Genomic DNA, 21,321 nt, shown 5'->3' on the forward strand with positions numbered 1-21,321 from the left:
GGACGGCGGTGACTTGAGGGGGAGGGGCAAGGAAGGCGCCGGCAGGGAGGGGGCGAGGACGCTGGCGGGGAACCGGCTTCATTGGTGAGACGGTTCGTGTCCTGCCCCCACCCCACCCCGGTTTTCCGCACGAACACAGGCTCAGAGAGGCAGCTGGTGGTGTTCGGGGACTGAGGAGCTGGCTGTTCGGGCGGAGGAAGCGTGTGTCACTGTGTGTATCCGTGAGGGCTGCGCCCTGGGTGTAGCTCAGTGGGGTATGTGCTGGAGGCTGTGATGGAGCTGGGGCTGCTGGGGGCGGGGCTGGTGGACACAGGTCTAAAAGAATATATCCACCCCCCACCTCCCCCCACACACATACCACTTCCTTCTCCTGGAACACAAACTCACACTTCTGTTGGGGATGCACACCATTAGCATGCACACATTACAGTTTCTCTTGGTCCTTTTTTCCCACCACGCACATGTATGTGTAGAGCACACACAATCCCTGCAGCCTCTCCCTCTCAGTACATCACACGCACAGGATTACAAGGTCTTAGCCTCCTGCACACACAAGGCCCTGTGCGGTGGGCAGGTGGGTGATGGGCCTCCAGAGAATTTTTCCCTCCCGGAGGGAAACTTCATCTCCTTTCCCTGGAAGCCTGGCACCTCTCCTCTGGGTCTGTCTGATCCCAAAGATTGGGAGATCCAGGTAGGTCCCCAGAGACGAGTCTGTCTGTAGCTGTCTGTCTCTCTCTCTCTCTCTCTCTCTCTCTCTCTCTCTCTCTCTCTCACACACACACACACACACACACACACACACACACAAAGAAGAACATCTTCTTTACAGTAAGTTTATTGTATTTTTCTGTCAGCTCAGGGAGGCAGGGCAGGAGCAGGCAGGAATACGAAGCAAGCAGCGGGGAGCCTTGGTGTGAACTGGGTGTCCTCCCTGGAAGGGGCAAGCTGGAAAGAGAAGACAAGGGAAAGGGGGTAGGGACTGACACAGGTGGTGAGAAAGGGAAGGAAGGAAAGGCAGAGGAGGCTGAGGGTTCCTGAGAGAGATGGTTCAAGAAGAGGAGGAAAAATACTTGTAACCCCAATTTTCCTGCTTCCTGAATGGTTTGGAGGAGGGATGAAGGAAAGTCCAGGGCAGAAGGACTGAACCCTTCCACGAGGTCCTCTCAGAGTATTCTCTCTCCAGCCAGCTCCTCGCCCCCTCCCCCTGGCAAAGCTCACCTTCCAGAAGGTTCTGCAACAGGGTGAGTGGTAGGTCACTGGTCACTCTCTCCCACAGGGCCTGTGTTCCCAGCCTGTGCTCTGATTAGGAGAACTGCCAGCTTTTGTCCTCTGGTAACAGGATTCTGCCACCAGCAGGTGAGAGAGAGGGATTTTAGGCAGGGAGGCCCTCTTCTGTGTTTCAGAACTCTCTGAGGCAGACCCTGAGTGGGGTGGTGTGCTTTTATGAATCCAAAGGTGGGTACTGGGCATCAGTGACTAACCAGATGCAGAGATTTGCGTGGTGTTTGTGTCTGTGTTCAGGAAACAGCCACGGAACTAGGGGTTAAGAGACCTGCGCTAGTCCTGACTCTGGCACGTACTAGCTGTGTGATCTTGGGCAATCATCTGACCTCTCTGAGTTCCATTTCCGGTCTATAAGCTGGAGATGCTAATCTTGGTCCTGTCAGTACTAGCTCCGTAAGAGTTTCATAAGGTTTAAACAGACAAAGGATGTGAGACTGGCTCATAAACTGAGACGTACTGCTTGGGTGATAAAGGAATTGTGTCTGTGCACAAGGGTGGGCTATGTACATGGGTTTGTGTCCAGAGGTGCCTGTTTGTGCACAGGTCAGGATGTGAGTCCGTGCCCTGCCAAAACAGAGTGAGGAAGCGGGGAGAATGGAGCAGTGGACACTAGCAGTCAGGAGGCTTTTGATCTGGATGTGCCCTTGACTGGCTGTGTGATCTCGGGCTAGTGCCTGTCCCCTCTGGTCCCAAGGTCCTGTCCAATAAAATGGCAGCCCTATGCTTCATGCTTCAGATACCCACCCTTGCCCTCCATGCCAGGTATGGCTGGTCGCATGTGATTCCCTGGGCCCAGGAGGCAATGGGGGAGGGAGCTGGGAAGAAATCATGGATCAGGGCTAGGCTTGATGCAAAGGGAATAGGGAGGAAATGGTGTAAGCCTCTGCAAGAGGAGAGCCAATGGCCAAGTGTGGACAAAGAGAGCAGGAGACGGCCGGAAATGTTGGGGTCTGCTACATTCATCTGGTCCGCAGGCCCAGGAGCCCAGCAGGAAACGCAAGGGGAGACAGCTGGCGAGGCTGCACTGCAAGTGGGAAGCTCCCTGGTCCTGTGCCTCAAATGGGATTACATGTCTTCTGTAACCGGCTGGAGGAAAAAAGAAGAGCAAGTTTATTCCTCCCCAACTCCTTTGCCTCCTCACAGCTCCGTGTCTCCCATACTGCACTTTCCCTTCATGCAGTGGTGGCCTCTGGGCCACAGCTGTAGGGCCATATCCAGAAATATCCCAGGCCCTCGGCCCCTTCTCCTCTGCCCTCCTCCTTCTTCCTGCTTCCTACCCCCGCCCCCCCCCCACCCCTCAGCCATCCCCTTGTGCCCTTCTTTCCTCATCCATCACCTCCCTTTAACCCCCCTCCCCTTCCCCTGTATCCCTCCTCTCTTTCTTCTTTCCCACTCCTGCCCTCCTCTTCCCCTTCCCACTCTCCCCGGCCCCCTCAACCCATTTCCTTACTGGGAGCACTGGCAGGTTTTCTTCTCACTGAGGAGTCTCTTGATCTGAGACATCCGAGCTGCCTGGCGCTGTCCAGGAAGAAGGAGAGGAGTCATGAGGGTCCCAGGCCTCCAGAAGGGAGGTGCCCCTTGGAGGCAGGAATGGGGAGAGCTGGGAGAGGAGAAGCAGTTACTGTGGCTGAGGCCATCTGTCCCAGAATTAACCCTTTGCTCTTTCCAGTCTCTCCCTCTGCATGGGACCTGGGATAGGGCCCAGTCGCCCGTGAGGGAACTCGGTGCGCGGGTGGAGAGAGCCAGAGCATGAGTGTGTCGCATATACAGGAGATCCTTGTTGCTGTAAAGGTCTCCGGTGCTCACATGCCCTGTGGGAAGTGAAAGGGGGTTCTGGGGAGGCTCACTCACCCTGCGGTGCCAGCACTTAACACAGCAGTAGGCCCAGAGCCCAGTGAAAAGCACAAGGCCTAGGACCCCACCCAGCACGATGGTCAAGAGATTTGTCCAGGTCCTGGTGAGCACAGGAGGCAAAACTGCAAGAGAGAAAGATGTGTTCAGCTCACTGCCCACTGTCAGGGGGCCAGGCATTCTGGAGGGCCCTAGGAAGGCCTCACCGCCCAGTTATGCTTGGGTCTCATCCTTGGGCTGGGAGAACAGGATAGGGTTTGCAGGGCTCTCGTGACCCACCAGGGCTGAAGGGGAAAGGCTGAGGAAGGGGCCTTAAGGGTTGAAAACCATACAGGACACCCTGGGGACTAGAAGCAGCGGTTTCAGGCTGTATACAGTGCATGCGTGTGTGTGTGTGTGTGTCCATGTGTCCGTGTGTCAGGAAGGAGGCAGGGCGGGGACTCTTGGTCAGATGGGCCCTATTCCAGGGCTGTAGAGCTTAGGGAAGTGGGAACTTGTGGGACTCCAGGTAAGAACCTCACCTTGCCTTCCGTCCTGGCCTCTGTGTGTCCAGGCAGCATGAGAATAACCCACCTGTCTCAGAGGGATTGGGGCGCTGGGACTCTGGGTGGTGTCCACCAACCTGGGGAAGGTCCCACAGATGAAGAGAGAGGGGCTTGGGGTTAGGCCATGGAACCTGGATCCGCACTCACCCTCGGCCTTGGATGCCAGCAAGACTTTGTCCTTGTGACTCAGTAGACATTGCCATGTTCCCACCTCGGCGTCCTCCACCCTTACCATCTTCTGCTGCTTTGAGACCTTGGCAGCCTGCTCTTCGAGTTTCAAGCTCAGCGTCAGCTCAGGGGAGGTGGGTCCCAGCACCTCACAGGTCAAATTGTTCCCAGACTGAGTCACTGCAGAGGGACAAGAGCCTGAGGCTGGGAGCCTGGACCTCTGAGTTCCTGGCACCTCCTTGCTCTAAGGGGATTCGGTGGAACAATCAAAACACTTTACATGGCTACTCTTCCTTGAGCCTCTCAGAGCGCATTTTCATGCGGTTGTATAAAGCAAACACAGCTTTTGAGGCCGAGGGTCTTGGATTTGGATCCCAACCCCACCGCTTGCTGTGTCCTGCAGTCACCTGACAACCAAGCCTCAGAAAACAGTTAAATACACAATAAATTCACAGACACATGTAAAACGCTGGAGTGGGTCTGGCGTGTACTAAGCAGCAAGTATTAGCCGTGATTATTTGTGGAGTTATGATGATGGGGGAGATAAGGAAGCAAAGAGCTCAGCGGGTAGCCTGACACTACCCTCATCACGATCACCCTAAGAGCAGATTTTGTTATCTTCATTGGAAGAAAGAGGCCCACAGAGGCAGGGAGTTCAGTCAGGATCATAGAGGGTTGGCTGAAGGCAGAATTAGAACCCTGGTTCTCAGCTCATGCCCTTTGGGGATTCTCAGCAGATCCCACCCCAGGCCGGCTCATGGAGGTCAAGGAAGGACATGGGGACTCCAGTCTCAGTTTGAAACCAGAAGACCCTGGATCAGCTCTGTCGGGCCACCGGGCCTGTCCTGCTGGGCCTCACCCCTCCACCTTCGGCCCCTCTCCTCTGCTGCTCGGCCTAACTCCTCACCTCTCATCACCACGAGTTTTACTTCCTGCTGCAACTGTCCCTTGTCAAGGACCAGGGTCAGGTTTCCAGAACCGGCATAACGAGACAAAACGTTGGGCAGGGTAAAGTGGAGCGGGAGTGAGTCCTTCATCTGGAGTTTGGAGTACTGGTCAACCTCTTTCACAGATAGTTTCTTGTTCTTCAAGGTGAAGGAGATCCAGAGCAGGGAGGAGGGAGCCCCCTCTGCCTTCCACCTCAGCTTCCCCGTCAGGTTTTCATCTTCGAAGTTGAGCGGGAAGGAAAACTCCACCTGCTCCCCTTCTTTCGCATAGACCGTGTTAGAGACCTTCTGGAAAGCTGGAGGTGGGAAGAGAGAGAAGCTGGGTCAGGAGATAGGAAGATGAGGGTGTATGGGGTAGGGAGGGCATGTGGTGGGGGCAGCAAAGAGATGGAAGGGGGCCGAGTGAGTTCAAACACTTAGGTTGCTATTTCTGGCCCTTAAATTCCCATCTACCTCTCCAAATCTCTCTAGTCTCTCCACCCCAGCAGATTCCCAAGGCAGCACCTCTGTCCCCTGGAAGCCCTCGTAGAACAGCCCAGCCACAGGGTCTGCTCTGTTCTCAGGATCCCTGGAGCACAGGGGAGGTTTGGCATGTGCTACTTAGGTGTATAATTCATCAGCCTTCGTAAGATAAGAGCAAATGCCCGACTAGGGCTTACTATGTGCCATGCACTGTTCTAAGTGCATTACATGAATCAATTCTCGCTGTAACACTACAAGGGAGGTATTATCACAGCGAGCATCATCTCTGAAACCAAGGCACAGAGAGGTTCAGTAACTGGCCCAAGGTCCCCCGGTGAGGTCGGAGCCAGGACTTAAGTCAGTCTGTGCACTTAGCCACCACATTACACTACCTTGTGTCACATAAGTACAGAGGGCAGGATCTGGGGTGGGACTTGCCTTCTGGGCTCTTGGTACCCGGCATCCCCCAACCAGGGTGCCTGGCTCACGATTTAAATTTTTTTTTTTTAATGTTTATTCATTTTTGAGAAAGAGAGAAAGAGAGATATACATGAGTGGGAGGGCAGAGAGAGACGGAGACACAGAAACTGAAGCCGGCTCCAGGCTCCAAGCTCCAAGCTGTCAGCACAGAGCCCAACGCCGGGGTTCATATGGGGGAGGTGGGGGGGGGGCAGATCTGAGATCATGACCTGAGCCAAAAGACAGAGGCTTAACTGACTGAGCCACCCAGGTGTCCCCCACCTCCCCTGCCGGCTCACGATTTAAAGGAGCAATGTAGAATTTCATCAGGGCTGGCTTGCTGGTGTTAGGGTCCCTAAGTAAGTGGATTTACAACTTAGTGGGACTGGGGAGCTGAGACAACAAAGAAAACAGATGCTCTTAACGTTGTTCCTCCTTTGGGGCCTCCTCCAGGGGGTTTGGGGTCCCTCACATCCTTACATCCCCTGTCCCTTTCCTTCCTCCATGCCCACCGCCCTGAGGGGTGGCTATTAATCAGCCCCTTGAGGAAGAGAGGGTCCAGTGTATCCCTCAGGACATATTCAGCTCTGTGGGGGGAGGGGGGGGGAGGAGAGGGGGAGGAGGGGCTGGCCCTAGCCTCCCTCTGTTCCCCAGCAGCCAACCCAGGAGCAGAGCAGTGAGAGTGTGGGGAGGATCTGCCTGCCACTGAGGCAGAGGGGAGACGGCAGGGGAGAGGAGCCCCTCTTACCCAGCACCAAGATGTTTGTGTTGAACACCAATGTCTTCTGGCTCTGGGAGACAGTGCATGTGCAGGTGCCACTCTCCTGCAACTCCAGCTGGGACAGTGAGAGGCTGTGGACCCCACTCTTGCTTTTATTCCCTGGACCTTTCCATTGCACTGAAGGGTTACTACCGGAGGGGCTCTCCAAGGTCAGGGTCAGGCTCTGCCCTTGCAGCAGGTGGATGCTGGTGCTGGTGCTGCTGCTGCTGCTGCTGCTGCTGCTGCTGCCGCTGGGGTCCACCTTGGCAGTCACTGTGGAAAGGAGCAGGCCACCTGTGTCACATACACACTATCCCCAAGGGGAGGGAAGAAACCAGGAACCAAGAGTGTCTCTCCATCACCCCTGCTGACACCTGTGGTTCCAACCCCACCCCCACCCACCCAAGGCAGAGTTTCCTCCTTCTCCTCCTCTCCCTCCCTTTCTTCTGTTGCCTCTCTCCCTCCTTCCTCTGCCCCCTGCCCCTTCCCTCCCCCCACCAGGTTTCTTCCTCTCCCATTGCCTGACCCAAGGCCTGAGGAGGATTTGAGGAGATGTGGTGGCCAGTCCGACCCGTCTCTGGACTGTTGAGGTACCACTAGCTCAGGGCCTGGTTTGGGGGCACTAATGGGAGTCAGGGAGGGAGGCAGCCTGGCTAGGTGGTATCCCCGTGTACTCACAGCTGAACACCAGCAGTTCCACCTCTTTTTTCTTGTCCTCCACTTCACAGGTGTAAATCCCTGAGTCTGTGATTTGAAGGCTCCTGATGACCAGAAGAAAGGATCCTTGGTCCCACAGGATTTTTTTGCATTCAAAGCGAGTTTTCAGCTTGGAGGAGCCTGGGAGCAGAAGCCACATGGAGGAGGTTGGGGTACCCTGAAGACACGACATCGCCGGAGAGGGCAATGCCCACAGCCTTTCTGATCTCAGTCACTAACTTTCTGCAGAATCTGTCCCTAATCCGAAAACCCCAGACTGGAGAGGAGGTCCCATCAACATTCACTTAATTGGCCAGGACAATGTCTCACTAATCCAAAATAAAACGAGACCCTTATTTCAAGACCACCAACTCCTACATGCCAAGTACTTTCCACGCATCATCGCAAGTGATCTTCACAATGATTCCAAGAAGTAGGTACTGTTTGGCTTGTTTTGTAGATAAGGGAACAGAGGCTCAGACTCTTACTTTACACATTGCTGGCAGGAACATAAACCAGTACAATTTCTTCGGAAGGTAATTTATAACATCTACCCGAATTATAAATGCGCATACAAAAATAACTGTCCACCAGGAAAGAATAGGTTAAGTAAATAATTCACCCATTCAGTGGAATGCTGTACAAGAAGGAAGCTCTTTCACGGTTAAGGAAGGAATAATAGTTAAGACACGTCATTAACTGAATCGAGCAAGATATTGAACAGGCTACCATTTGTTTAAAAAGGAGGGAGAAATCTATCTATCAATATCTATTTCTCTATCATCTGCCTTGTATAGGAACAAATATTTCTAGAAATAAATGTAAGAAAATGGTAACCTTGGTTGCCCCTGGGGAGAAGAAGTGAATACCTGTGAGACAGGTGTGGGAGCAGGGCTTTACACTTTTCTACCTTTGTTTTTTGTTTTTTTTTTAAGTTTAATTATTTATTTTCAGAGAGAGAGAGAGCCAGGGAGGGGGGAAGAGAGAGAGAATCCCAAGCAGGCTCCATGCTGTCAGGGCAGAGCCCCGACTCGAGGCTCGATCTCATGAGCATGAGATCATGACCTGAGCCAAGATCAAGAGTTGGATGCTCAACCAACTGAGCCACCCAGGCACCCCACTGTTTTCTACCTTTTAAATTTGACTTCAACAAGTAGCAGAGACAGGATTAAAATCTGGGCCTGTTGGGTATACTATACAGTACTGTCTCTGGAAAGTTCCCCAGACAGGGACAAGTGGCCTCCTCCGGTCTCTTCTTTCAGTATCCAACAACCACCACCATGAGGAAGTTCTTCTAAAGAGAAGAACTAATCACTTTCTGGGTGTGGCTCCAGAATTCCTGTAATGGACAGCTGTAAAGGCTAATCTTACATAGAAAATGCAGTTTTTACTTAGAATACATGTTTAGAGGGATGGGGCAAAGGTGGCTGAGGAAAAAAAAAAAAAAAACCTACCCTCAATGCCTTGGGCTCTACTTCTGTCTCCCTGAGCAGTCACGGGCCCTCTCCTTGTTTCTACCTGGTGTGCAAGACTGGGTGTCAGACTGGCCTCTTGGCCCCTTCCCCACTGCTCAGTCTTCTCCTCTTTGAGAGACCTTTCCGGTTGAGCTGTAACCCTGGGCTCTCCCTCAGCACTCCCCCAACCCCCTTGCCCTTGATGCTTTGGGAGTTCCTTACCTCTGGCTCTTTCCCTGGATCTGCACTTGGCTTAGTTCTCCAGGTGCTATGAAATCCTGCTCCATTCCATTCACAGTTTACCAAGCTTCTTGGAGGAGTGCTCCCCTCTGGTTCTGCCCCCTTTTCCACCTTTTTTGTTCCCTCCTCCTACGTAAGCACCATTTCCTTTTCTTCCTCTTGGGCTCCTCTTCTGACATCTGCATTTAGGGGTTACCCCAGATCCTCTCCCCCATTCCTACAGATGTTCTAAATTCCAGGGCACCCCCTGTCAGCGCTGCGGCTGACTCCCAAATTGATATTCCCAGCCCCAACCTCTCTCCTCAGTTCTGGACCCACATTTCCAGTGACCCAAGGGATAACGTTATTTGAAAATCTTGCCATCACTCGGGGCGCCTGGGTGGCGCAGTCGGTTAAGCGTCCGACTTCAGCCAGGTCACGATCTCGCGGTCCGTGAGTTCGAGCCCCGCGTCAGGCTCTGAGCTGATGGCTCGGAGCCTGGAGCCTGTTTCCGATTCTGTGTCTCCCTCTCTCTCTGCCCCTCCCCCGTTCATGCTCTGTCTCTCTCTGTCCCAAAAATAAATAAAAAACGTTGAAAAAAAAATTTAAAAAAAAAGAAAATCTTGCCATCACCCAAACTCACTTGGTTGAAAATGAAGTGTGTCACCCTTTCCCTAAAATAACGCTTCCTCCTTGCTCTCCTTTTCCTCTTCTGGGCCCTGTCATGGCCCTGTTACTTGTGCAGGATGTCACATACTTTGGTTTTTTGTTTTTTTGTTTGTCGTTTTTAATTTGAGAGAGACACAGAGCATGGGCAAGTGGGGAAGGAGGTAGAGGAGAAAGAGAATCTTAAGCAGGCTCCACACTCAGCATGGAGCCTGATGTGGGGCTCAATCTCATGACCATGAGATCACGACCTGAGCTGAAATCAAGAGTCTGACGCTCATGAGGCTCAACTGACTGAGCCACTCAGGTGCCACAGGACGTCACGTGCTTTGAAAAGGAGATCACGGGGCGCCTGGGTGGCGCAGTCGGTTAAGCGTCCGACTTCAACCAGGTCACGATCTCGCGGTCCGTGAGTTCGAGCCCCGCGTCAGGCTCTGGGCTGATGGCTCGGAGCCTGGAGCCTGTTTCCGATTCTGTGTCTCCCTCTCTCTCTGCCCCTCCCCCGTTCATGCTCTGTCTCTCTCTGTCCCAAAAATAAATAAAAAACGTTGAAAAAAAAAAAAATTTAAAGAAAAGGAGATCACAAGGTGGTGTGGAAGGTCTAAGGGTACGGGTGAGTCTGGAATACGTCGTGGAGAAGACCTGTGTTGCACCAAATCTTAAAAGAATAGGCAGCGGGCCAGAACGAAGATGAGGAATGAGCATATCAGGAAGTGGAAATGCTCCAGGAAAGTGGTAGAGGCAACCACCTCAAGGCAGTGAGGAAAACCCCCGGGTGTCCAGGTTTCCAGGGGGAAGCTGTGGGAAGTGGTGCCGAGGTGGTGAATGTCTGGCAGAGCCTCCTGGGCCTGGTCCAGTGGACTAGGGAGCGACAGGTAAAAGGCATTGCTTTGGAAGTCAGTACTGAAGCGGGTGGAAGAAAACCAAAGTAGGAGGGACTGGGAGCAGAGAGAATTGCCAGGAAGCTTCCACTGTAATCCAGGTGGGAGTTCTGTGGCCTTGGCTAATGATGGTGCCATTCTCATGGGAACAAAGATTGTTAAATAACAAAAATTCAACCGAGTGAATTGTAGGGATCTTACTGGCTTCATAATCCAGCCATGCAGGGGGCAGCATCCCATCTAGCAAGTGGAAGGGAGCTCCCAAGGGCTACAGAAAAAGAAAGGTTTTTAAAGGTAGAAAGGAAGTGGAAAAAAGGAAATTATTAGGGAAGAATCCATTGTTTTAGGCAAGATCGCCTTTCCTAAGGAAAGCAGAAGGGGTGCCTCAGTAAATATCCTGGTGTTGACAAGGAAATTCCCATGTTGACTGGTTAAAGGTTACATTTCTAGGGGATTGAAACGGCAGTTAGGTTAGGTATTAAGTCTTGGTTTACTGACCAGGGGTCTTAACCTAAGTGACACCATTTTGGGCCTGTGGTTCTCACTTTAACAAGATGAAACAGAAAAACACTTTCAAAGGAAGGAATCACCATCGTGGGTGACTGATGGGAAACCAGAGATTGAAGAAGAGAAAAATAACCTCTGACTCTCTGGTTCAGAAATTGGGGAGGTCAGGAGAGTGAAACTGCCCTTGTCAGAGATCAGGAAGTTGGGAAGGGGAACAGTTCTGGAGGAAAATCAAATCCTAGGAACAGAACAAAAGCACTCACACAAAAGACAGGAATTTTTAGAAAGGAGCACCTTGTTTCAACCTCAGAGGCAATCAAAGAAATGCAAATGAAAACAACAGTGATATATTTTTCAACTGTCAAATTAGCAAAGAAAAAAAGCATTAAATACTACTACTCAGTTCTGGCAACATGCAAAAAGCACACAGTTAACTGGACTTAGTGTAAACAGATGGAAACTTTCTGGAAGCAATCTTACAGTATATGCCATCCATTATTAAAAGTTTATATCTTTAATCTCATTTCTAGAGCATTATCCTTAAAACAATAATTTAAAAATGCAAACTAGGGGCGCCTGGGTGGCTCTGTCAGTTGAGTGTTGAACTCTTGATTTTGGTTCATGTCATGATCTCACAATTGTGAGATCCAGCCCTGTGTTGGGCTCTGAGCTGGGTGTGGAGCCTACTTAAGATTCTCTCTCTCACCCTCTGCCCCGCCCCCCTCTCCCCCCCAAAATAAAACTTAAAAAATAAAATAAAATAGCAAACCAAAAAGTAGATACAAAAAAATAGTGTCGTCAATAGGGTACAACATTAGACCAAAAGATAATGGCTGTATATTAGAGTATATTAATTTGATGGAATATTAGGTTAGCACCAAAATAACTAAAATAATTTATTTTTCTTTCTTCCTATTTAACCCATCCTCTCCACCCACTTCTGCTCTGGTAACCATCAGTTTATTCTCCATAATTAAGAGTCTGTTTCTTGATTTCTCTCTCTCTCTCTCTCTCTCTCTCTCTCTCTCTCTTATTTTTTCCTTTTGCTTGTTTATTTTGTTTATTAAATTCCACACATGAGGGAAATCATATGGCATTTGTCTTTCTCTGATTTATTTCACTTAGCATTATACTCTCTAGCTCCATCCATGTTGTTGCAAATGGCAAGATTTCATTCTTTTTTTATGGCTGAATAAGATTCCATTGTATGTATATACCACATCTTTATCCACTCGTCCATTGATCAGTGAATCACTTGGGCTGCTTCCATTTCCTGCTATTGTAAATAATGCTGCTATAAGCATTGGGGTACATGTATCCCTTTGAATTAGTGTTCTTGTATTCTTTGGTTAAATACCTAGTAGTGCAATTACCAGATCGTAGGGTAGTTCTATTTTTAATTTTTTCAGGAACCTCCATATTGTTTTCCACAGTGGCTTCACTAGTTTGCATTCCCACCAACAGTGCAAGAGGGGTCCTTTTTCTCCACATCCTCGCCAACAGGAAACTGTTGTTTCTTGTGTTTTTGATGTTTGACTTAGCCATTCTGATGTGTGTGAAATGATATTGCATTGTAGTTTTGATTTGCACTGATTTGCATTTCCCTGATGATGACTGATACTGAGCATCTTTTTTTTTCTCCCTTTTTTTCTTCCCTCCCACTTCCACCTGGCTGCTAACGGAGTATCTTTTCATGTGTGTGTGGACTATATCTGTCTTCTTTGGAGAAATGTTTGTTCATGTCTCTTGCTCAATTTTCAACTGGACTATTTGGTTTTTGGGTGTTGAGTGGTATATATGTATTCTTTATATATTTAGGATACTAACAATTTATGAGTATGTCATTTGCAAATATCTTCTCCCATTCAATAGATTGCTTTTTACTTTTATTGATTGTTTCCTTCACCATGCAGAAGCTTTTTATTTTGATGTAATCCCAATAGTTTATTTTTGCTTTTATTTCCCTTTCTCAGGAGACATATTTAGAAAGAAGTTGCCACAGCTGATGTCAAAGAAGTTACTGCCTATGTTTTCCTCTAGGATTTTTATGGTTTCAGGTCTCACATTTAGATTTTTTTTTTAATTTTTAATGTTTATTTATTTTTGAGAGAGAGAGAGTGTGAGCAGGAGAGTGGCAGAGAGAGAGAGAGAGAGAGAGAGAGAGAGAGAGAGACAAAGAATCTGAAGCAGCCTCCAGGCTCCAAGCTGTCAGCACAGAGCCCAACAGACTCAGACTCATGAACGGTGTGATCATGACCTGAGCCAAAGTCGGATGTTTAACCAACTGAGCCACCTAGGCGCCCCAGTATTGAGTTTTGAGAGTTGTTTACATATTCTAGATACAAGTCCTTTGTTGAATAGGTAGTTTGCATATATTTTCTTACATTTTATAAGTTGTCTTTTCCTCTTCTTAATAGACTTTTGCAGAGCACAGTTTTTAATTTTGATGAAGATGAATTTGTACATTTTTCCTTTTATAGATCATGCTTCTGGTATCAAGTTTAAGAACTCTTTGCCTAGTCTAGATCCTGAAAATTCTCTCATATATGTTATACTTTTATACTTCACATTGAAGTTCATAGTTCAATTTGAGTTAGGAGTTGTTGGTTTTTTTTGTACTTTTTAAATGTTTATTTTTGAGGGGGAGGAGAGGCAGAGAGAGACACACACACACACACAGAATCCAAAGCATCAGCACAGAGCCCAATGCAGGGCTCAAGCTCACGAACCAAGAGATCATGCCCTGAGCCAAAGGCAGACCTTTAACTGACTGAGCCACCCAGCAGCCCCTTGAGTTAGTTTTTATTTATTTATTTTATTTTATTTATTTTATTTTTTTAATTTGTTTTTTCTAACGTTTATTTATTTTTGAGACAGAGCATGAACGGGGGAGGGTCAGAGAGAGAGTGGGACACAGAATCCGAAACAGGCTCCAGGCTCTGAGCTGTCAGCACCGAGCCCGACGAGGGGCTTGAACTCACAGACTGTGAGATCATGACCTGAGCCGAAGTCAGACGCTTAACCGACTGAGCCACCCAGGCACCCCAAGAGTTAGTTTTTAAATAAGGTGTGAAACTTAGGTCAAGGGTTGTTGTTGCCAATGGTGGTATTGTTTTTACTCATGGATGTTCAATTATTCTAACACCATTTGTTGAAAAGGCTATCTTTCCTTCAATGAATTGCTTTTGCACCTTTGTAAAAATATTTTTTTTGTTGTGCATATTTGCAAGGATCTATATCTGGGTTCTCTATTTTGTTCCATTGATCTATGTGTCTACTCCTCCCCCAATACCACACAATTTTCATTACTCTAGTTATATAATAAGTCTGAAAGCAGATAGACTGATTTTCCATACTTTATTCTCCTTTTTCAAAATTGCTTTAGCTCTTTGAGTTCCTTGGCTTTCCATATAAAGTTTTGAATAATCTTATTTACATCTACAAAAAATCTTGTTGGGACTTTGATAGGAATTGTGTTAAGCCTGTATATCAATTTGGGGAGAATTGACTTTCCAATGTTGAATCTTCTGATTATAAACATGGATGTCTCTCCACTTATTTAAATCTTTGACTTGTTTCATCAGTGTTGTTTAGTGCATGTCCTATGCGTGTTTGTTATATTTACATAAGTATTTTTTGAGCATTTGTAAATGCCATAGTACTTTTAATTTCTGTATGCACACATTCATTGCTAGTATATAGGAAAATAATGGATTTTTGTATGTTTCGCTTATATTCTGTAACCTTACTAAACTCACATATTGGTTCTAAGAGGGTTTTTTTTTTTTAATATAGATTCCTTAGGATTTTCTACATAAATAATGACGTCATTTGCAAATAGGAACAGTTTTATTTCTTCTTTTTTAATCAGTATTTCTTTTATTTCCTTTTCTTGCCTTATTGTCCTGGCTAGGGATTGCAGTACTATGTTGAATATGGGTAGTAGAGCAGACATCTTTGCCCTATTTCTGATCTTAAGGGAAAGTATTCAGTCTGTCATTATTAAATAAAATGTTAGTTGTAAGATTTTTTTTTAGATGATTTTTAAATGTTCTCTCAATTTAGTATACTTTTATTTTTCTCTTGAGACTTCACTGTTGACCCACAAAAGCTGTTGTTTTCAAGTATTTGGCGATTTTCCTGTTACATTTCTGTTATGGATTTCTGGCTTGATTCCATGTGGTCAGAGAACACACTGCACAATTTCAATTCTTTTAAATTTGTTGAGGTGTATTTTATTGGCTCAAATATGGACCATCTTGGTATATGTTCTGTGGACCTTTGAAAAAGATATGCATTCTGCTGCTGTAGGGTGGAGTGTTCTAAAAATGTCAATGAGATCCTGTTGATTGATGATGTTGCTGAGTTCTTCTATACCCCTGCTGATTTTCTGTGGAGCTGTTTTGTCAGTTGTTGGGAGAAGGGTGCTGAAGACTCCAATTACCGATGTGGATTTGTCTATTTCTCCTTTTGGTTCTACCGGAATTCCTTCACATATTTTGCAGATCTGCTGTTTGGTGCATACCAATTTAGGATTATTATGTCTTCTTGAGGAATTGACATTGCCATTATTATATAATGTTCTTCATTGACTCTAATAGTTTTATTGATCTGACACTGACTTTATCCAATATTAATATATTGATTCTTGCTTTCCTTTGCTTAATGCTTGCATGGCATACCCTTTCTCCATCCTGTTACAGTCAACTCGCCTGTGTCATTATTTTTTGAAGTGGGCTTCTTTCTTCCTTTTTTTTTTTTAATTTTAAAAAGAGAAAGAGAGTGTGAGTGGGGGAGAGGGGAAGAGGGAGAAAGAGAGAAGATCATAAGCATGCTCCACACTGAGCATGGAGCATGACACAGGGCTTGATCCCACGACCCTGGGATCATGACCTGAGCCAAACCAAGAGTCGGATGCTCAACTGACTAAGTCATCCAGGTGCCCCTGATGTGAATTTCCTATAGACAACATATTGTTGGGTTTTGCTTTTTAATCTACTGTGTCAACCAGTCAACCTGTTTTTTGATTGGTATATTTAGACCATTTACATTTAATGTAATTATTAAAAGTTAGGGCTTAAGTCTGCTTGTTCTGTTTTTTGTTTTCTTTTTCCTGTCTTCCTATGGGTTACTTAAACATCTTTTTTTTTTTAAAGATTTATTTTTATTTAAGTAATCTCTACACCCAGCATGGGGCTTGAACTCTTGACCCTGAGATCAAGAGTCACATGCTCTTCTGACTTAGCCAGGCAGGCACCCCTTGAATGTCTTTCTGTAACACATTTTCTTAGAAAACTTTTAGTTTTACAAAAATATTGTGAAAATGATAGACTTTCCATGTACTCTATACCTAATTTCTCCTATTATTGACTTACATTAGTATAGAACATTTGTTATAATACATCAATATCAACACATTTTTATTAACTGCCCATACTCTACTCAGATTTCCTTAGTTTTTATCTAATGTCCCCTTTTCACCCCAAGATCCCATCTAGGAGACCATATTACATTCAGTTATCATATCTCCTTTGGCTCTCCTTGGCTGTAACAGTTTCTCAGACTTTCCTTGTTTTGGATGATCTTAACATTTTTGAGGAGTACTAGTCAGTTATTTTATAAAAGGTCCCTCTATTGGGGGGATTTGTCCAATGTTTCTCTCTCTCTTTTTTTTAAGTTTATTTTGAGAGAGTGAGAGAGAGCAAGGGAGAGGCAGAGAGAAGGAGAGAGAGAATCCCAAGCAGGCTCTGCACTCTCAGCACAGAGCCCTATGTAAGAAACACAAACTGTGAGATCATGATCATAGCTGAAATCAAGAGTCAGATGCCCAACCGACTGAGCCACCCAGGTGCCCCTCCAATGTTTTTCTCATAGTTAGACTGGGTTTATGGGTTTGGGGGAGGAAGATCACAGAGATAAAGTTCCATTTTCATTACATGTCAAGGATACATACCATCCATGACTTACGACTGTCGATTTTGATCACCTGACTGAGGTAGCGTTCTTCAGGTTTCTCCACTGTAAAGTTATTCTTGCCCCCTTTTCCATACTACTCTTTAGAAGTTAATAACTATGCACAACTCACACTTAAAGAGTGAGGAGTTAATGCTCCACATCCTTGAGAGCAGATTGTTTACATGAATTATTTAGAATTCTTCTACATGGGAGATTTGTCTCTTTCCCCCATTTATTTATTTATTCAATCAATTATTTTATCAGTATGGGCTCATAGGTATTTATTTTATACTTGGAGATGTAAAAATTTTATTTATTTATTTATTTTGAGAGAGAGAGAGAGAGAGAGAGAGAGTGAAGGAGAGGCAGAGAGAGGGGGAGTGAGAGAGGGAGAGAATCCCAAACAGGTTCTACAATGTCGTCACGGAGCCAGACGCAGGGCTCAAACTCATGAACTGTGAGATCATGACCTGAGCCAAAACCAAGAGTCAGATGCTTAATTGACTGCGCTACCCAGGAGCCCCTGGGATGTAAATATTTTTAAATATGTTTTAGAATCCATTTTAATTTATCTGTGGTAGTTTTGAGTGTATCTCTTTGTATACTTTTAGTGATTAATCTAGGTATTACATTATATGTATATATAACCTATCAGTCTACTTGTGTTATAATTTTACCTTATGTCCCTTTACATCTTTTTAACATCCCCATTTATAATTAGTTATCTTAAATATTTCTCCTACATACATTTAGAAACACATAGATAATGTTATAATTTTTGTTTCAAATGTCAAACATAACTTAGAAAACTCAAGAGGAAAAGGAAAGCCTAATATATTTATCCATATATTTGTTTCCTTTGTTCTTTCTTCTTGATATTCTAAGATTCCTTCTTCATTATTTCCTTTCTGTTTAAAGAACTTCCTTGAGCCATTCTTTCACGGTAGTTCTGCTGGCAACAAATTCTTAGTTTTCTTTCATCTGAAAGCGTCCTGACTTCTTCATTCCTGAAGGATAGTATAGAATTCTGGGTTTACTGTTCTCTTCTTTTAGTATTTGAATAATATCACATCACTTCCTGTAGACTTGCATGGTTTCTGATGAGAACTCTGTTGCCATTTAAACTGTTACCCTGTAGGTAAGGTAGTCAATCTTCTCTGGTTGTTTTGAAGACTTTTTTTCTTTTGTCTTTAGTTTTCACAAATTTCATTGTGATGCGTTTTGATATGGAATTCCTTTGGTTTATCCTGATTAAGGTTTGCTCAGCTTCTTGAATCAGTAGGCTAACATCTTACCAAATTTATGGCATTTTAAGCCATTACTTTTTTTCAGCCATTATTTTTTAAGTATTTTTTCAGTTCCATTTTCTTTTTCCTCTCCTTCTGGGACTACACTGACACAAATACTAGATTTTTTGTTATAGTTCCACAGGTCCCTAGGCTTGGTTCATTTTTTTTTTTTTTAGTCTATTTTCTGTCACTCAGATTGCACAATTTCTGTTATTCTGTCTTGTAGTTCCCTGATTCTTTCCTTTGTCCTTTTCATTTTTCTGTTGGATCTATCCACTGATCTTTATACTTCAGTCATTATATTTTTCAGTTCAAAATTTCCATTTGTTCTTCTTTTATCTTTTATTTCTTTGCTGAGTCTTTCCATTTTGTTCATTTGTTTCAAGTATATTTGTAATTGCTTGCTGAAGGATTTTTTTTTTTTTTTTGTGACTGTTTTAAAATCTTTGCCAGATAATTCTAACATTTCTGTCATCTCATTGTATGGGCATGCATTGATTCTTTTTTTCATCCAGTTTGAGATATTACTGGTTCTTGGTATCATGAATGATTTTTTAAATAACTTTCTTTTTTTAAGTTGTTGGGTTTTTTTTTAATCTATATACCCAACATGGGACTGGTACCTGTGACCCTCAGATCAAGAGTTACATTGTTCTCCAACTGAGCCAGCCAGGTGCCCCTGATGAATGATTTTTTATTGGAACCTACGCATCTGAATGTTATGATAATTTGGATATTCTTTAAACCTTCTATTTTAACTGGCTTTCTTTGACATCACTCTGACAAGGGAAGAGCATGGTGCCACCTTACTGCTGCCAGGTGGAGATAGAAATCTGGGTTCCCCTCTCATCCTCCATTGCCCCTAGAGGGGAGTGCTCCTTATCACTGGACAGGGTAGAAGTTCCAGCTCCCACAAGGTGTCCATCAACCCTGTGTTAGTGCCTTTGTTATTGCTGGGTGATGATGAAAGCCCTGACTCTCCACTAAACCTCTTCTGACAACCACCCAGCAAGGAGGGGTGCCTCATGACTGCGGGTGGAGGTGGAAATCCAGGCTCCTTATGTGATCTTTACTGACAATGCAGGGGGGTTAGGACCCTTTCCACTGGCTGGTGCCTCATTACAGCCCCAGGAGGGTGGAAGTTTAGGCTCTTCACTCAGCTTTTTCTGGCATGGGAAAGGGTGGGGGCCCTTCTTCTGGTGTTTGACAGGAGTAGAGCAGTTACTGTCTATTACTTTGTCTTGCTAGTTTGCTCCTTTCCTGGTCCTTTGGCTAGAGACAGCAGGCTTTTGTTGATGCTTATTTTTGTCTGTGTCCGTTGAGGCTTCTAGGTTGCTGGCTTCTTTAGCTCCAAGACTGGGATATACAAGGCAAAAGAAAATTCCCCACCATGTTGATCCTTAGGCCCCTGGGTCCCTACCAGTCTGCCCTCTTCTCTACATGTTTCAGAGTCTTCTTATGTTAGCTCTATAGGTAATGTCCAGGGTTTCCTGTTGTACTTAGTGTATTTAGCAAAAAGTATGTTACTAGGGACTGAATTGTGTTCCCTCCAAATTCAGATGTTGTAGCTCTAATACTCAATGTGATGGTATTTGGAGATGGGGCCTTTGAAAGGTAATTAGATTTAGATGAGGTCATGAAGATGGGGCCCTCATGATGGGATTTGTGCTAAGAGAAGACACCAGAGAGCTTGCTTCCTGTGTCTCTGCCATGTGAGGACACAGCAAGAAGCCACCCCCTGTAGGCCAGGAAGACAGTTCTCTCCAGAACCCAACTGTGTTGACGCCCTAATCTTGAACTTCCAGCCTACAGTACTGTGAAAACATAAATTTCCACTGTTTGATTACCTAGTTTATGGTATTTTGTTATGGCAGCCTAAGCAGACTAATACATATGTCTACTCTATTTTCCTGAAAGCCCTAATTTTTTTAATTACCTGAATAACTTTCCACCATTGTACCATAGTTCAATTCTTTCCTCATTAATGGATATTCGGGTTGAATTTTATTCTTTCATGTTATAAGCAATGCTTATGACAACATTCTTGTACAGATATCATGAAATATTCACAATTTTATCTCTGCCAAGTAAATTTTACAGAGTAGCTAGTACTTCATGTAAGAGTTTATAATTTTGTATTTACTAAACATTGGCAGATGACTTTAAAAAATTTTTAATGTTTATTTTTGAGAGAGAGAGAGAGACAGAGTGCAAGCAGAAAAGGGGCAGAGAGAGAAGGAAACACAGAATCTGAAGCAGGCTCCAGGTTTTGAGCTGTCAGCACAGAGCCTGACGTGGAGCTCAAACTCATGAACTGTGAGATCATGACCTAAGCTGAAGTCGGACGCTTAACCAACAGAGCCACCCAGGCGCCCTGGCATATTACTTTTAAAGAATAGTCTAGGGGCGCCTGGGTGGCTCAGTTGGTTGAGTGTCCAACTCTTGATTTCGGCTCAGGTCATAATCTCATGGTTCATGAGTTTGAGCCCCACATCAGGCTCTGCACTGATAGTGTGGAGCCTGCTTGGGGTTCTCTCTCTCTGCCCCTCCCTTGTTCATGCACACCTGAGTGCTCTCTCTCTCTCAAAATAAATAAACTTAAAAAAATAGTCTAATAATTGATTGTCCCATCATTATAAAATGTTATGAGGAAGTAGGTTAAAAACTATATACAGCATGATATCATCTATTTAATAATATATATATCATATTTTCCACACTAAACAAAGCCCAGTAGGAAATAAATAAAAATGTTAACAGAGGGTATCTCTCAATGGTGGAAGTATGCATGCACTTGATTTGTTTCCTATTTATTTACTTATTTATTGGCCTCTGAGGAAAAGGGAATCTTCATTATTTATTCTTTTTTGCATTTGCCAAATATTCTGTAATGAGCACATAATACTTTTTAAATCTGGAGGGGGAAAAAAACCAGCAACATCAATAAAACTTGGCTAAAGGAAGTAATATACTGGAAGGTGCAAATTAATATATAGTCAAATCTTACAGCAGACACCATTTGAGAGAAAGTTGTATACCAGAAGATATCTAAAGATCAAGCTGACCTGGCCCATCAATATTGCTTCTAGGAATTTATCTTGCAAAGACATTTGCATATATGCCCAGAGATGCAAGGTTTGATTCACTGTTTGTGATAGCAGTAAACTGAAAATAGCCT

General features: G+C 45.2%; 1 protein-coding gene and 1 long non-coding RNA gene across 3 annotated transcripts in view; one reads left to right on the plus strand and one right to left on the minus strand.

Moving 5' to 3' along the window:
- The first annotated feature begins 3 nt into the window (after positions 1–3).
- LOC131520101 (uncharacterized) lies at positions 4–8,008 on the plus strand. Its single transcript, XR_009265924.1, has 2 exons — positions 4–254; positions 7,205–8,008. It is a non-coding gene; the product is annotated as an uncharacterized LOC131520101 (long non-coding RNA).
- CD4 (CD4 molecule) overlaps positions 820–21,321 on the minus strand; it is a 43,474-nt gene continuing 22,972 nt past the window's right edge. The window contains exons 4-10 of one of the 2 annotated variants that reach the window (XM_058743851.1): positions 7,155–7,313; positions 6,465–6,749; positions 4,756–5,091; positions 3,828–4,028; positions 3,136–3,260; positions 2,735–2,802; positions 820–2,370 (exon numbers count right to left, since the gene is read on the minus strand). In XM_058743851.1, the coding sequence (XP_058599834.1) occupies positions 2,340–2,370; positions 2,735–2,802; positions 3,136–3,260; positions 3,828–4,028; positions 4,756–5,091; positions 6,465–6,749; positions 7,155–7,313 (1,205 nt within the window). In that variant the 3' untranslated portion in view covers positions 820–2,339. Of the gene's footprint in view, positions 2,371–2,734; positions 2,885–3,135; positions 3,261–3,827; positions 4,029–4,755; positions 5,092–6,464; positions 6,750–7,154; positions 7,314–21,321 lie in introns of both variants that reach the window. The other variant, XM_058743850.1, reaches the window with a different exon arrangement.

This window comes from Neofelis nebulosa, chromosome 8 (genome assembly GCF_028018385.1).
Source record: "Neofelis nebulosa isolate mNeoNeb1 chromosome 8, mNeoNeb1.pri, whole genome shotgun sequence".
Lineage (NCBI taxonomy): Eukaryota > Metazoa > Chordata > Mammalia > Carnivora > Felidae > Neofelis > Neofelis nebulosa.